The sequence below is a fragment of the Astyanax mexicanus genome, chromosome 3, assembly GCF_023375975.1.
Source record: "Astyanax mexicanus isolate ESR-SI-001 chromosome 3, AstMex3_surface, whole genome shotgun sequence".
NCBI lineage: Eukaryota > Metazoa > Chordata > Actinopteri > Characiformes > Acestrorhamphidae > Astyanax > Astyanax mexicanus.
The window spans coordinates 6,015,001-6,031,289 of record NC_064410.1 but is presented as its reverse complement, the minus strand read 5'-3'; the positions used below and the strand labels follow the sequence as shown (position 1 = coordinate 6,031,289).

General features: G+C 37.6%; 2 protein-coding genes across 8 annotated transcripts in view; one reads left to right on the top strand and one right to left on the bottom strand.

The window, feature by feature from the left end:
- The first annotated feature begins 6 nt into the window (after positions 1 to 6).
- Positions 7 to 4,863, top strand: tmed1a (transmembrane p24 trafficking protein 1a). Its single transcript, XM_022668072.2, has 4 exons — positions 7 to 339; positions 1,715 to 1,812; positions 2,502 to 2,679; positions 4,126 to 4,863. The coding sequence occupies exons 1-4, from the start codon at positions 160 to 162 to the stop codon at positions 4,327 to 4,329; spliced, it is 660 nt and encodes a 219-aa protein (XP_022523793.1). The 5' UTR covers positions 7 to 159; the 3' UTR covers positions 4,330 to 4,863.
- An 82-nt stretch (positions 4,864 to 4,945) lies between these two features.
- dnm2a (dynamin 2a) overlaps positions 4,946 to 16,289 on the bottom strand; it is an 82,356-nt gene continuing 71,012 nt past the window's right edge. For 6 of the 7 annotated variants that reach the window (XM_022668018.2, XM_049475755.1, XM_022668020.2 and 3 more), the window contains one exon: positions 12,094 to 16,289. This exon is cut by the window's right edge and continues 232 nt beyond it. Coding sequence is in view for 1 of the 7 variants with exons in the window: in XM_049475756.1 (XP_049331713.1) it covers positions 7,231 to 7,261 (31 nt within the window). In the remaining 6 variants the exon portion in view is untranslated. Of the gene's footprint in view, positions 7,262 to 12,093 lie in introns of those variants that run through there. The other variant, XM_049475756.1, reaches the window with a different exon arrangement.

The window sequence follows — 16,289 nt, the reverse complement described above, 5'->3', positions numbered from 1 at the left end:
CTCTGCAGCACCAGCAGGATAGCTGTTCTGCCTCTTGGATGATCTCCAGACCTCAGATCATCTCGTATCTCTTCAGCAGCAGCAGCAGGTCCTCCTCCTCCATCACAGAAACATGTTCCACAGACACAGCTGACCGGGGTTTACCACAGAACTGCTGTGATGGAGCTCAGTCTGAGGCAGTTCTCCACTCTCTGCTGGCTTTTCTTCATGATGCTCTCTCAGGAATCTGCCTTCGCCTTGGGGAAGAGCCAGGATCTGACCTTCCTGCTCCCCGTGGGCAGCACCCAGTGCTTCTTCCAGACCACCGTTGAGAACAGCAGCATGGCAGTGGAGTACCAGGTCAGTCCCGGGTCAGGCTTTTAAAGAGTTAATGTAACTATATGTGTTTTATATTTATTATGGGTTTTGTTCCAACTGGCTGGGCGGCTCTGCTGAATTTTGCTTTCTATGAACTGGGTCTGGATCACTTTAACGTTTCTACTAGTGTTAAACTTCTTTAATTAAAGTTAATTTAGCATAAATTAAGTTTCTATGTGATAATCAGGAGATCGGTGGTTTGAATCCCAGTCATGCAGCTTGCCATCAGCAGCTGGAGTCCCGAGAGAGCACAATTGCTTGGCCTTGCTCTCTATGGGTGGGTACAGAAGAGGGCACTCTTTCCTCTTATCACTTCAAAGGGTGATGTGGATTAGCACAAGGCTGCGTCTGTGAGCTGATGTATCAGAACCGAGTCGCTGCGCTTTCCTCCGAGCACGCTGGCTCCTCAGCAACTTGGCTACATCAGTAGGCATCAGTTTAGCTAAATTGGGGAGAAAAGTGGGATAAAATAAAAAAATAATGAATAAAAAAAATTTAAGATTAAAAGTAAAAAAATGAAGTAAAAAACGTAGCTAGCATAAATAAAGTTAATGTTAGCATTAATAAAGAAAATTATTTCGGATGAATAAAGTTAACCAGTTAGCATTAGTGAAGTTAAACATTAAGCATTAATAAAGCTAATCTGTTAGCATTTGTAAAGTTAAAGTTAATGCTAGCATTAATTGAGTTAATAACTTGTTTTTATTAATAAAATGTAAACATGTAAACTTTATTAAAGAAAATCATTTAACATTAATAGTTAAATTATTTATTTAAATGACATTTCTAATAAGCTTTAAGGGTCAGTCAATTATTTCATCAATAAAAGTATTTATTTAGCATCAATTTAGCATAAAAGTTAATGCAGAGTTTGCATTAATAAGGTTAATAATTTTGACTCAGTCAAGTTCAGTTAATCAAGTAGCATCAGATAAGTTAAAACTTTAGCATTAAATCAAATTGTATTGCATTAATAAAGTAAAGCATGCATGTACATGAAACTAGCATGAATAAAGTTCATCTTTTAGCCTTAATAAAGTTATTTAGTTAGCAAAACTGTAACAAAACTGTGTTGTGCTGCTGAGAAAACCAGTTCTAGAGGCTGTTATAGACAGCTGGTAGAATTTGCATATGGAAATAAGAGGGTGAGGTCTGTGGATCTGTCTGTTAGAGCTCCTTTGTGATAGAAGTGTAATAAGTCTGCGTATTGATAAAGTGAGTGTACTACATGTAGTACTACATAGTGCAGTACTTTTGTCCATGTGTATTATTATATACAGTATTTTGCTGCTAAGCAACCAAATAGTAAATTTTTTTCACTCATTTTATTTCAGTTTTTTTTTTTCTTTTTTTACAGGTTCTAGCAGGTTCTGGGCTGGACGTGGGCTTCACACTGATCTCTCCTCATGGACACAGGCTGGTCTCTGTGTTCAGGAAGTCGGAGGGTTTGCACCTGTGAGCTTCTACACTAACACATACAAGCACATCTTTAAAAATTTGAATATCACTGAAAAGTCACTTAATTTCAGTAATTCAGTTCAAAATATGAAACTGATATATTATATATGTGTATTACACACAGAGTGATCTATTTTAAGCATATATTTATTTTATTGTTGATTATTTATGGCTCACAGCCAATGAAAACCCAAAAATCAGTGTCTTAGAAAATTCGAATAGTATATAAGACCAATTGGTACTTTTGGCAGTGTGGGCAGTGTGCCAAGTCCTGCTGGAAAATGAAATCCGTACGCTAGACCTAAAGCAGTTTGGACTGTGTGTCTCTCCACTCTTCCTCCAGACTCTGCTCCCTTGATTTTTTCTAAATGAAATGTAAAATTTACTGATGATCAGTGATGGTTTGGAGAGACATGTCATCTGCTGGTGTTGATCCACTGTGTTTTATTATCAAGTCTAAAGTCAGTGCAGTTTTGTTTTCCCACAAAATCTTACAGCACTTCATATTTTACAGCTTCCCTCTGCTACTGACAACTTTCATATATATGGATATGGATTTCATTTTCCAGCAGGAGTTGGCACACTGCCCACACTGCCAAACTGACCAATTGGTCTCATATAATATTAAATTTTTCTGAGACACTTAATATTTATAACAGTGTACTAATGTATTAACTCTGTCTCAGGGTGGACCCCACAGCAGAAGGTGACTACAGGATCTGCTTTGATAACAGTTTTAGCAGACTAGCGGAGAAGATAGTCTTCATGGAAGTGGTTTTAGGCTCACAGGAAGTGGATGACAAGACCTGGACGAATTTAAAGGAGCCTGAGATCATGCTAGGGTACAATCTGGATTACATCAAGGTACGGCCCACATGAGCTACATGTGGAAATTAGGGATTGGACAAAATATTTATAGTGCAATCAGGCCTGCTGCAATAAAGGCAAGCAAACCAATCAACTGCCTAGGGCAGGGGTCGGCAATTAAGTTTGGCCGCGGGCCAGATATTTTCCATGCCATTACGTGGCAAAAATCAAGTGTAATGGGATTGAGTGTTACAGACTAGTAGCTCTCCAGCCCAGTGGGTTGTTGAACCCAATTGCAGAACAGTTGATCTCAAAGCAGGTAAACCCAAGAAGAAAGGAAAAAATGAATAAATAAATACACCGCTTCGAGCTGGCTTTGGGCCCCCAAACTGGTTACGAATGGCCACTTTGCTTGGTATGATGTAGTTTTAGTTTGCAATACATTATCAATAAATCAAAAATAGCATCAAACATCGCTATTTTTTTTATGGAAACACAGGTGCTCTAAACTCCCCAGATTGACTTACTAAAGTTACTGTTATATTACTTCATGTAGTGGCGCTATAATCAAATAAATAGTGTAAATAAACTGTGCAATAAATGACATTATATAACATAAACTGAAATATTTATGATTTACTTTCATTTATATTTACTTTAATTTCCCCCCACTTTATATTCAGAGTAGGGTAAGTTTATTTATTTATTTTATTTATTTATGAATATATGCTTTATAGAAATGCATGAGTAATGTGACCATAATATAATAAATAGTTTGTATGAGCCATCAAACTAAATCATCAAACTAAGCCTTATATTAACAAAATAGTACATATACATTTTAGTTGCATAAAACAAAAACAGAACATGCTTCATACATTTCTTACTTATTTGCAAATAAAAGTGTGAAATTTACCCACACCCACTAGTCCAGATGTGGTATTGCAAGAAGCATAGTGACAATAAAAAGACAACAGGCTAAATTAATAATGTTAAGAGAGAAAATTGTATTAAATTCAAAGGAAAAACACTTAAAGTGCCTCCAGCTGACGAAATAATCTGAATTCGTAATTCGAATTCATTGAAAACACAATAAAAATTGCACAAACAATTTACTAATTAAATTACAGGTTAATCTACAGTTATTCCGTCTAACAGTTAAACTATTTACACGGTACGACCGCCTGATGCTGCTAGCGCATCAGTGGGTTTCGCGTAGCATTCTAGCGGGGCTTAGCTTAGCGTGCCAGCCACGTTTGGTACTCGGAAATCTGGCTAACGCATTTATCTTCCCCGGTTAATTGGCCAACACTGGAAAACAACTTAAAACAGTGTAAATTGTACTAGTTTGATAAACACAGGCAGCAGCGAGTGGAAATACGGAAAATAAAATTACGTTTGTACAGAAATAATAAAGGAAATGGCTGGAAAATGGCTTTCGTTGATTGTCTCTGCACAATTCAGTTCTCTGTTCTCCTTCTCCTCTGTCTCTCTGTCCTGCAGGAAGTTATTAAAGCTGTTGACAGGAATCTGGAGCGCAGTGCTCAGACGCAGGCGTTTTTACGGGCGTTTGAAGCTCGGGATCGGTACCTGCTGGAGGATAACTTGTGGCGCGTGTCCTTCTGGTCCAGCATCAACCTGCTGCTCATGCTCACTGTGGCCCTCGCACAGGTTTACACAGTACGCAGGTTCTTCCAGAGCAGCTGAGTCTGCATGCTGCATGCTGTGCTTCAGATGAAACCTAGCCTTGGTGTAATCTGCATTAAAAACCTGTAATTAACATCATATTTAACTCAGATACTGATCTCAGACTAGCATTAACCTTAACCTTAACACTAGCTGGTCTTCACCTAGGCCCAGTCACATTTCTCTTTTGTACTTCAAGAACCCAATACAGATATTTAGCAGTTTTCCCACTCCTCCATGCAGAATTCTTTCAGCTATGTGATGTTTTAGCTTTTAGTTTTGGACAAATGTTTTCATTCATAGTGTTAAAAAATAAAATAAAAAAATCTGACTACAATAAGTTACTTTTTTTTTAATAAAAGTTTTTTTTTACATCTAAACTAATAATTAATAATAATTAAGAATCAATACTGTGTTTTTGAAAATCGATAAAAAATTGTAAAACAAAACAAATTACTATACTATTGATATTTGCTTATACCACAATACCACTTTCTTTTTTTTTACATAAATTTAATCTCATTGTATCTCATAAGTACAGGAGAAATTAATTGAGGAAAGTTTTAAAAAAGGCATCATAAACTTAAAAAAGAGCACAGTTATGAAAATAAAAAATAAGGACAGTAGATCAGGCCTCTTCAACTCCAGTTCCAGTTAATTTATTTAATACATTACAGTTGTACACTGTAAAAAAAAAATAAAAAAAAAAAGATTTTTTTTTTATTGTAATAAATGTAATAATTTTTTTATTTATTACATTTTTATTCATTTAATATATATTCAATCAAAGAACATCCGCTCACTGTATATAAAACATGTAATCAGAATTTTAAGGCTATTTATGACTTAAAAATGGAAATAATTTTATATTCTACACATGATTTTAGATTTAGTCTACTGCTAAAACATAACAAACAAAAATGACAAAAAAAACATGCAAAATAAACAGCAGAGCTCCCTGTGATCTGTTATTATCTCCTTCATTCTTTACCATACCTGAAGCACATCTTATTTTACAGACAGTGCTGTTTTAAAGAGGAATCCAACTGGAATTTCAGAGTTTAGATGTAGAGAAATTCACTCAGAGTGGTTGGGTATGTAGTGCTATAGTCTAAAAAACAAAAATGTATTAATGCTGCAGGCCTGAAATGCAGGAATTCATGTATATTAATGAATTGAATTGAGGTTCCCCCCCCTTGCGCTTCTCAGGCAGCAGCAGTCTGTCACTCACACAGACACAGAGACAGTGCTGTGTATCTACTTCTTCTTGTGCCAAGAATCAAACCATTGCAACATGACGTGTTTGATTGATTTAATTGCCTTAAGTGACATTGTACATCCTGCGATGTGACTATTACACATGCATACATCGCGATGATGATGATGCTTAAACGATATATCGTGCAGTCCTAATTTGTAGATGATGTAGGTGGTTATAATATTCAGATTTGTGCTATATTTGTAAGACCCCTGGATCTGTTTCCACCTTTGCAGATAAATCTGAAGTTGTACGTTTTTCGCTCCACACTCCAAACCATTCTAAATGACTTTCTGAAGTCTCTAAAATTAAATCCATTTTGAAAAGCAGCTGGATTCCACTTTAAAGCACTTGTTAAAATCACATTAAATACCAGGGCTAATTCAGAATCGAGAGAACCCTGAGATTAGTGTCTTATGGCTTTGTACAGAGGAAAAGGCTGAGTTACTGTGCTTGCCCTTTAAAATTCACCAGCGGCTTCTGTAATCCTCTTGCTTGTGACATTATTAGGCTTAAGTGAAGCTTAATCTTTCAGTTATTAGCCTTAATATCTGTGTATATGTGTAGCATCAGAAAAAAACCTATTAGCCTACTAGTTTAAAAAAAACTGCCTTACCCTGCTTTAACTGTAAAGGCCCACGTCCCTTTAAATATAGTGTTTGTGCCCTAACACAATGCAAATGCACTAAAATGATCACTATTGTCAAGGCCTGTAATTAGCTGAAAGATCCCTCCTATATCTGATAAAGACATTGTTATAGGTTTGCTATAGCAAAGCTATAGACATTTTTATATAGGTTCATTTTACATTTATTTATAGTGACAGTTAAGTTGTGAAGTTAACTAGTATTATCAGCATTTCTTTGAGTTAAAACCAGTGCCCATATTTGGCACTCCAGGTCTAGTCTTGATTTAATTTATTTTTAATTCAATTAATTAAATCTAATTTTGTTCCCATTTTCTCCCCAATTTACAAGGCCAGTTACCCAATCCACTCATTCGAACTCAGCCTATCACTAGTGATGTTTCAAGACCAGGAATGTAAAGACTAGCACACGCCTCCTCCGATGCATATGAAGTCAGACTCCACCTCTTTTTGAACTGCTGCTGATGCAGTATTGCCGTGTAGCATCACAGCGCTAACGCTCGGAGGAAAGTACAGCGACTCAGTTCTGATACATCAGCTCACAGATGCAGCCTTGTGCTGATCAACATCATCATCACTCTGAACAAATCTGACATTCCAAGTTTCTCTAAAATGGATAATCTCACACCAAAGCCACTCTGAATGATTTTGTTTCAATCTCAGCCATTTCATTATTTCATCCTAGCTCGAGTTAAAGAGGGAATGGAGGTTTAAAGGTTTGCTTTTTTGTGAGTGTAACAGAGAGTCATTTGCACTAGAAGGCCTAGAAATCAGTGTACAGCTAACAACATTATATATAATAACATAAAAATAACCCTCTCAGTTCTTCAGCTCTAATCAGAACATATTATAAAATAATGACACAGATCAATTCAAGTCCTTAAACCATTAAACCCATGTAAAAAAAAAAGTTCTGTCCTCGAGTGCAAATAGGCTCCAGGTGTTTTACAGCATTTAGGCAGGCATCACTTCCCATGATCCTCTGCAGCAGCGAAGTTCAGGCTGTTCGGGAGCAGGATCACCACTGGTTCCGCCGGGGAGCCGGACGTCTGTTCGAGAACAACATCAGGAGAACTTCAGATTCACTCAAACAAACATCATGCACAGATAAGATGAACAGATTTCGGGTCTTAAATGTTACTGGATTGTAAAAATGTGGAGTTTTTCAAGAATTTTCAAAAAGATTAGAGATGCTTTTCTTTCTGAATTAGTACTTTCTCTAAGTTGTGAGGTGTTATCTTGTGAGTGAGGCTGAACACTGGCCAGGGTGCTAATGACAAGTCGACGTGAATTCTGAGTTTGAGAGTTTGAGAGGTCTGATAGTGAGTGCTTGATAAACTGGACATTACATTTCTGAAGTTGTGAGAGTATACATCACACTATGATGTATTCTATGATCGTGACCAGCAGCTTCTGGCTAGAATTGTCCATGTGAACATTACAAGCAACAGTGGCGGAAATCACTACATCCACACATTGGTGTAGGAACTGGGGGGATATTAGAAAAAGGTGGATTTGCCCCCCCCCAAAAAATTATATAGTTATGCTTAGCTCAGCTGTACTATTAATGAGGAGACAATTGACCGCTGAGCGAATGGGAAATCTCTTAGCGCCAATCACAGAGCCGGTTCAGAGAGAAAGTTCCGCCTCTCAGTAGAAACAGCCAATCAGCTTGCTGGTTTTGTGGTGGGCGGAGGAGTCCGTGTGCTGGTGGGGGGGAAGCCCCTCCCTCTCTGTGAGATTTAGCAGCAGCTGATTTTAAAACATTTCTGGATATACGGAGATTTTTCTAAAAGAAAGGTAACAGCGCTAACCATGTAAACTGTGATAAGATTGTTTCTGATTGCTGGTTAAAAAACACGTCTCTGAATCAAATCACACAGATTAAACCCACTGTGTGCTTTAATAAAATGCAGCTGTGTTAGTCAGTTAGCTTAATTTTGGAATTAGCTAGACAGAGGGTCAAGGTTTAAGAAAAAATAAAAGTTCAGAAATCAATTTTTGGTGGAATAACCCTGGTTTTAAATCACAGTTTTTCATGCATCTTGGCATCATGTTCTCCTCCACCGGTCTTACACACTGCTTTTGGATAATTTAATGCTTAATTTACTCCTGGTGCAAAAATTCAAGCAGTTCAGCTCGAGTTGCTTTAAGATCCATAGTGATCCATAGTGAACCTGCAGTAACAGGTAGTCTTTTGCGAAGGCAAAAAAAAAGAATTTGATTGCATTCGGCCATGAAAGCATTAATTAGTACAGTCTGGTTCTGCACACTAAGACTTTATACTGTACAAATTACAAATTATACTGGAAATTATTTATATATGTGGTAAAAAATCAGTAATACATCATCAGGGAAGTCCAGCTGTGGAAAGTGGAAGCTGTGGTCAGTTTAGTTTTTTTTTTGTTTTGTTTTAAACCCACCTGATTTAGCACCTCACCAACACTACACGCACCCCTACAGGTCCAACTGTGAACTCCTCTCACCAGTACCAAGTATGATACTATTACTACCACTACCAGTACTATTATTACCACTACTACTACTACTACGTCTACTGCTTCTACTATTACTATTAGTAATAATACTAATATTAATCACAATGATAGGGGGTGCACTGAATATTGGCAACCAAAATAGTTGCCTGAAATTGCAAACAATAAATAAAAAATTGCACTTTTGCTTTTCGGGTAAATAAATGAAAAGGCAGAATAATTTATAATTAAAAATTAAAAAAGTTTTTTTTTTGTTGTTGTAGCTAATCTATTGCTTTAAAACACTTTTTTTTTTACTAAACTATTGAGTGCAGTGTTCTTGTACTGTGTTCTTGCGTTCTTATAATAATAAGGGATGCACTGAATATTTGGCAACCAAAAAAAAGGCACTTTTGCTTTTTGGGTAAATAAATGAAAAGGCATAATAATTCATACTCAACATCGACCAGTTTATTTTAGGTCTTATTGCTGTGTTTCCTCTAATATTACAATACTAGTCTGTCATCAACCATCGGCGAGTAATCCAGCTCAGAAAAACAGTTAACTAGCATCGCAGATAAACTGCTTCAGCCCAGCCAACAACCTTGAACATTGCCAATCTGTTGCTTTAAAGCACAAAAAAACATGTTTTTTTTTTTTTTACTAAACTATTCAGTGCTGTGTTGGGTGTCTGGGTTCTTGGAAGACGGGAACTGGAACACTTTTTTTAAGAAAACAGCTTGCACAAGTTCTTTGAGTCGATTGTGTTTTCTGGGTCATGGGTCATTATGTTTAGTGCAATATCTGCAGACTTCTGAGTTTGTGGTCACCGTGACGATAGTGAAAGGGGAAGGGCAGCAGCAGCAGAATTTCTCCCGTACTATAGACAGTAGTGTCAAAATGTCAGAAACCACGTGTCACTGTTAATAACACAATATTCAGAGGATAATATATCAAATCATTACTCATTGCTGATATATTATTTAACTATTATTTGTTAATTAAACATTAAGCAGTTATTACTGCTTAATCTGATTCAGTACATTTGTAAACCCTTTAGAATAATAGGGCAGCATGATATATCGTTTATTCATCGTCATTGCGATGTGCACATGCGCAATAGTTACATCACAGGATGTGTGATGTCACTTAAGGCAATTAAATCAAACACGCCATGTTGCAATGTTTTGATTCTTGATAAAAGAAGTAGATACACAGCGCTGTCTCTGTGTCTGTGTGAATGACAGGCAGCTTCTGCCCGAGAAGCGCGAGGGGGAGGGGGAGTGCCAGGGGGGTGCATGAGGTAACTGCATGGCCTCCATCCACATGGTTGGACACGTGCTTTTAAGCGTGAGCATGTGACGAAAGCTGTGCACCTCAGTCCAGCACAGTTTTGCGGTGCAGATATTTCCAGTTACAGCTGAATCCACGCTTTTAATCCCAGAAAAACGCTCTTGTTTACCTTTTGAAAAGCCATTTAAATGCCTGTTTTTATTGGGTTTTAAGAGCTCAGCGCTGACTCAGCTCTTGATCGGTCCGGACATGAGACAGCGCACGGGTGGGGGGGCGGATCTGGTGACCTCATGGGCCCTGCATTGTTTAAAATTGCAATATATATCGTCAAAAAAATAATTATTTGGTTGAGTAAACTACTTCTGTTTATTTACTGTAAGCTTAGATTTTCAATATTTTGTCTAAGGGTGAGTTGTTATTTTTAGCTTCTCCAGCACTAAGGCTGGGTGCAGCAGCATTAGCATTAGCTGCAAACCACAGCGCTAGCAGGGCGTAAATGGTGCCCGATAGTGATAAACTCTATCAGCTAGCAGCTAATATCTTGTAGGTTGTTTTAACACAGTAAACACACAGACTACAGTCCAATATACTCACCTCTGAACGGAGAAAGAGCTAGCACTGCGGTTAGCGGCTAATGCTAATGCTGCTGCATCCAGCCCTATTGCTAGAGAAACTTCTCTAAAAATTCATCCTTTTTTAAATGGATTTTAAATGCGTCTTATAGTCTTGAAAAATAGGGTATTTAGTGTTTATAGTAAATATCCAATCCAGACACCCCCAAAACTATGGGAAAGCACTAAGCATATGCTGTGATGTGTTCTTCGAACACTGGAATTGCCCACTGCTGCCCTTCTTTCAGAGAACAGCAAGTTCTTTGCAGTGAACTAGAGTACTGGAAAGGTCATGTCTTCAGTGTAGTATCTCAGGCTTGTTGGTTTTGTGGTCGCGGTGACGTTACCGAAAGAGGAAAGACAGCAGCATGCAGGAGGAGGAGGAGGTGTAAAAGGGAAACGAGAGGAAAATAAAGAAAATAAATCATTTAAATAATGAACCAGGAGGCGATGAGGAGAGAAAAAGGAAACACAGCACACAAGGAAACACCAATCACCACAGACAGTCCCTTTTATTGTACACAATACCTTATACTTTATTAGCTCATTTCCAATTCAGTTCTCCAGCTCAGAGTGCATTAATACCGACAGAGGCACTTGACAATGATTTATGATTTCAAAAACACAAGGAGAGGGGGGAAAAAAAAGGAATACAAACAGGCAAACAGGTCTGGAACGACTGGATATACAGGTGGTTTTAACTGCTTTACCCACCCCCATTTAAACCAGAGAGATGAGCATGGAGAGAGTCGGTGGTGGTAGGGGGAGGAATTAGGAGTTTGGAGGGTTTGGTGCCCATTTGAGTTCTCAGTTTGACAGATCATACTAATTATATCATAAATAACACATTTATATATCATCACTGTCACACAAAAACCTTGTATTTCCATTTGGGAAAGATTTTGCCTTTGATGTAAAGTGAATTCTACAGTTGTATTTTATATTGTGTCCAAATGTCATAATAAGCGGACCAATAGAAATGCTCCAAACTTGGACTTGAAGGAATGATATACTAGGGCAGCTCTAAATAGATATAAAGCTCTGGGAAAAAAACATAAGAGGCCACTTGAATGAAATGATAAGTTTCTTTGATTTTACCTAATTGAAAACCTCTGGAATATAATTAAGAGGAAAATAGATCATCACAAGCCATTTTTTGCACTAGGAGTGGCATACAGTTATCCAAAAGCAGTGTGTAAGACTGGTGGAGAACATGCCAAGATGCATGAAAACTGTGATTAAGAACACGAGATACAAGGTTTTTGAGGTTTCATAAACAGTGATGCTACAACCAAATAAAATAAATCTATATAAAATTCTGGAGAAAACAATTCTCCCACATTCTAGCTACGTCAGGGACTTCATAAATTAAAGCGAGGACAGTAGAAAGGGACAGTTCTGAAATCAGCCCAGAGAATCTGTTTAGTGTTTACTGTGGGTCCATGTTTTCACAGATGAATACTTTTTTCATTTTTTAACAGATTCTCAGATTCTCAGATTCTCTCGTCTTTATCATCCCCTGCTCATCTCCACCTCATCTCCATACAAGTTCTTTAAACCATAATCAGTCCAAAATGCACTACAAAAAAGGAAATCTGGTGTTTATGCCACTTGACTTGTGAAATCGTCAGAAATTCAGTTTAAATAGACGTTTTTTTTATATTTCTCGTTTTTAAGCAAATCTAGACATTTTCTCCTGGGAAAACATCATTGGTTGAGTATTATCTAGTGAAAAAGCTAAATAACCGACACTTTTATCAGATCAAATGACTTTAAACGAGTGTTTGGGAAAAGTGTTGGGAAAATGAGAATAATAGATGTTTAACACCAGATGATCCTTGTTTGCAAGTTTGCAATATGTTAAAACAAAGGAAAATCATCATCATCATCTTTATAATCATCATTCTCATCATTATCACCATTACCACCACCACCACGCTACAAATCCATCAGTTAAAAATGAACACCAAACCCTCTTCTCCTCATTCTGCAATCCCATCAGAAGTAACACCAAAAGGAAACCAACAGGAACCTTTAGAACCATCTTCATCACCTGGTCTACAGGCTCTACAGAAGTGTCTACAGTGCTGTGGATCTCTGGCTTTTTTATTTTAGTGCCAACCTGCTCCAAAACACACAACTCTCACCTCAGAAAAAAAGGCTTATTAATGAGCGGATTAGCTCAGATTATTTTATATTAGCTGGATTATCAGATGTTCTGGGAGCAGGGCGAACACTAAAATGTGCAGGGATATGGGAGTGTCCATCAGGACCAGGACTAACTGGATTAAAGCTTTGGAAACCGCTGATCAGCTATGGTCAACAGAGGAAAAGAATAAAACATGGCTGACAAAACTGAAAAGAGAGAAAAAAAAAAAGGAAAATAAATAAAAATCAAATAAACTAAACATCAATGACAAATGCCCGATTTTGCGAATAATAATACACTCGGAGACACGCCTGTATTCCTGAAGCCGTAAAACGTCCAGCAGCCTTCCTGTTAGTGCGCCTATTAGTACAAAACACAGCTACGTTAAAACCTTGCCTATTTGGTTATCACTATTTGGACATTCCAGAGCTTCTGCACTTCAGCGCCACCTTTCTGCACTCCTGATTCATCACACCTCACAGTTTCATCAACGCGTCGCAGTCCCTGTGCACCTGCATGTGTCTGACTCTTTGTTTTGCGACCCTGCTTGTATATTGTTTAAACAGTCTGGCTTTTGTTGTGTCTGGATCTGGTTTCTAAAAGGAAAGAGGGTAAAATGTGGATTACAGTGAGTGAGTGTTGGGTGACCAGCTGACCTTGAATCTGTCCCCTTGAAGCCTGGCTCCAGACAACACTAATCAAGTCAAATATACCCTGTAATGATAATGGTCTCTTGACAAGTGAATCATCCTTCAATGTGGAATATTTAATGTGGAATATTCCTTATTTAGTGAGTCAATGTATCGTCTTCAGCATAGCCTGTGGAAGTAGTGAGTTAAGTGTGGTTAAGCTGCGCTAAGCGTTTATATTTGTGCACTGGTCGCTGGAACACGAGGCTCAGCAAACCAATCACAATCACTGCTTCTGAGTAAGCAGGATGTGTATAACAATACCATTTCTAGGGAATGCTGCGTTGTTAGAAAGGGGTGGGAATCACAGGGCAGCTCACGATAATGATATAAGATACCACAATACTGTGATTCTGCTCGATATATCGCAAGACTTGATACTCTCTACGATACCGAAGAGAATAAAATACTGGTGTCCGAATTTAAATTTTTATTTTAATTTAAATCTGTGGTGTACGCTTTTAGTTTGATTGTAGCGCCACCATTAGGGCTGCAACTAATGATTATTTTGGTAGTCGACTAATCTCAGGATTATTATTATTTTTTTTTTTTCGATTAGTCGACTAGTCAGCGATTATTTCTGCCATCTCTAAAAACGATCGTAACAGCAGAACATGAGATTTAAATGGCATTTAAATATCTGAATGTTATTTAAAAGTTGATTGTAAACTGTGAGCAAACTATTTACCCATCTCCCATTGCGCTTCTGTCCCCTGCACTTTGTGTAATGCGGTACTGTTACAGATTAACGATTAGTTGACAATGAAATGTGTAGTCGACAAATTTAAATAATCGACATTGTCGATTATACCGACTAATCGCCGCAGCCCTAGCCACCATGTGGAGTAATGAAGCAGCAACTTTAGTCGAATAAGTTAAATTGAGGGGTGAGTCTTTGGGCGTTTAGGGCACCTATGTTTCAAATACAAAAAAAAAAAATATATATATATATATATATATATTGATATATATATAGATATTCGCAAACGAAATCAAAACAATATATTGAGATGTTGATATACTGTCCCACCCGTAGTGTTGGGTAAACTGCTACAAATAGGCTACGGTATACAATTTAATGAATTTGACAGAAGCATAGATTGGCCTTAAGAATGCCAAAAGAAGACCATTACAGGTTTTTACAACTCCTTATTTCAAGCAAATATTTGTATTAAATGGGTAAAATGATCTGTGTTATAATAATCGATAAATATAGAGGAGATTTTTAGTCCCCATTTATCCTGACTAGATTTTAACCATATGCACTTATTTTTAGCAAATACGTCTAAAGTCAGACAGACTGCTGCACAATGAGTACATTTTCATTCATATATTTTGTCCCAAATAGCAATTATTACTGGTGTTTTGATTCTGCTTGGAGGAATTTTGGGTGTTGATTTAATCTGACTCAGATTTGAATCAGTTTTAAACGAGGTACGGGTGCGTTCACACTTTAAACAGGGATTTAGACTTGATTTTAGATGATCTCACTTGTCAAGATATCATTTTCTGCAGTGATAACCGAAGAACCATCTTTTGCCATAAGCTGCGTCTACATTATCATCGATTATTCCATCAACCAATCATCAATCAATCAATGAATGTGGCTCATCAATAACACCCTGTCCTTCCTTCCCTGAACGTGAAACAGCGCCAATCATAAGGCCTCGAGAGATTAACTTAAATTACGCAAACCAAACCCAAACTAAGCTAGCTAAAACTATGTTAACGTACGGGAAACGCTAAAACACGGCTGTCACCTGAGACGCTATCTTAAACAAGGCCCCGCCTCCCCACCCAAAGAAATAATCGCGAGTGGTTATTGTGCTTCCAGGATTACTTTTTCATATACACAGATTATTATGTATAAACAAAAATACATACGCGCACACGCACACCTCAGCTCGGCCAATCAAAACTCCTGATCGAAATAACTAAACACAGTCTAAGTGCTCTCTTATTTTTTTTTACGTCGATTCCAATCGCAAATTTCCATAACTCCCAGTGTTCATCACTTCCCTCTGCTAACTGGAACGATGTGTATTTACAGTCACTGATGGTAAAAAAAAAAAAAAAAAGCATTTCTGCTTTTTTTTTTCTGAAGCATGTGTCTGATCTCACGTCCGATTTATCGTCCGACCTCCAAACGTGAACTGGGTGTCCCATGAGCTCTGTACACGCTTCTGAATGAAAAATGAAACCCCAGAAGAAACCCAAGAAAAAGCAATCCCTCAAACCATATCGAGTCATAACAATAATGATAACAATGGTATCTTGTTTTTTTCAGCATGATATCAGTTAGTCAAGAAAACAGAAAACATCCCAGCCCCTCTAAAACATGTTAAACAGTGTATTTTACACATAATCTTAATCTGGGCTCGAGAGACGCCAAAGCTGGAGAGTGGAAGGGTCTGGCTACAGGTCTGCTCGGATCACCGCTAGTCAGAAAAACAGCGTTTTATAGAAAACTTTTCCCAAAATATCAGAGATAAGAATGAAAACACGCTCTTAACTCTTAATCCCACACTCAAAGCAAAACCAGAGCAAACGAGGGTCTGTAGAGGTTTTACAATATGCCCCCTGGTGGTCAACGGAGAAATAACAGTCTGGAAGCCAAAAAGTAAAAAAAAAAAAAGAAAAAAAAAAAACACCCAAAAGTCAAAAACAAACCAGAAACGTCTACTAAATGTTTTTTTTTTTTTGTTGTTTTTTTTGCATCGGGAGCCTAGATTCAGTCCCAGGGCTTTAAACACAGAAGTACAGGAGGAAGTTAGCAGCGTTCGGACGACAGTTTGAGTTTGAGTGAACCAGGCAGGTCTGTGGTTTAGGCTGATGTATATATTTATATATATATATTCACA

Coding starts and splice junctions, on each gene's coding strand:
- tmed1a (XM_022668072.2), top strand. CDS start 160: ATGGAGCTCAGTCTGAGGCAGTTCTCCACTCTCTGCTGGCTTTTCTTC. Junction 340..1,714: donor GCATGGCAGTGGAGTACCAG/GTCAGTCCCGGG, acceptor CTTTTTTTACAG/GTTCTAGCAGGTTCTGGGCT. Junction 1,813..2,501: donor AAGTCGGAGGGTTTGCACCT/GTGAGCTTCTAC, acceptor ACTCTGTCTCAG/GGTGGACCCCACAGCAGAAG.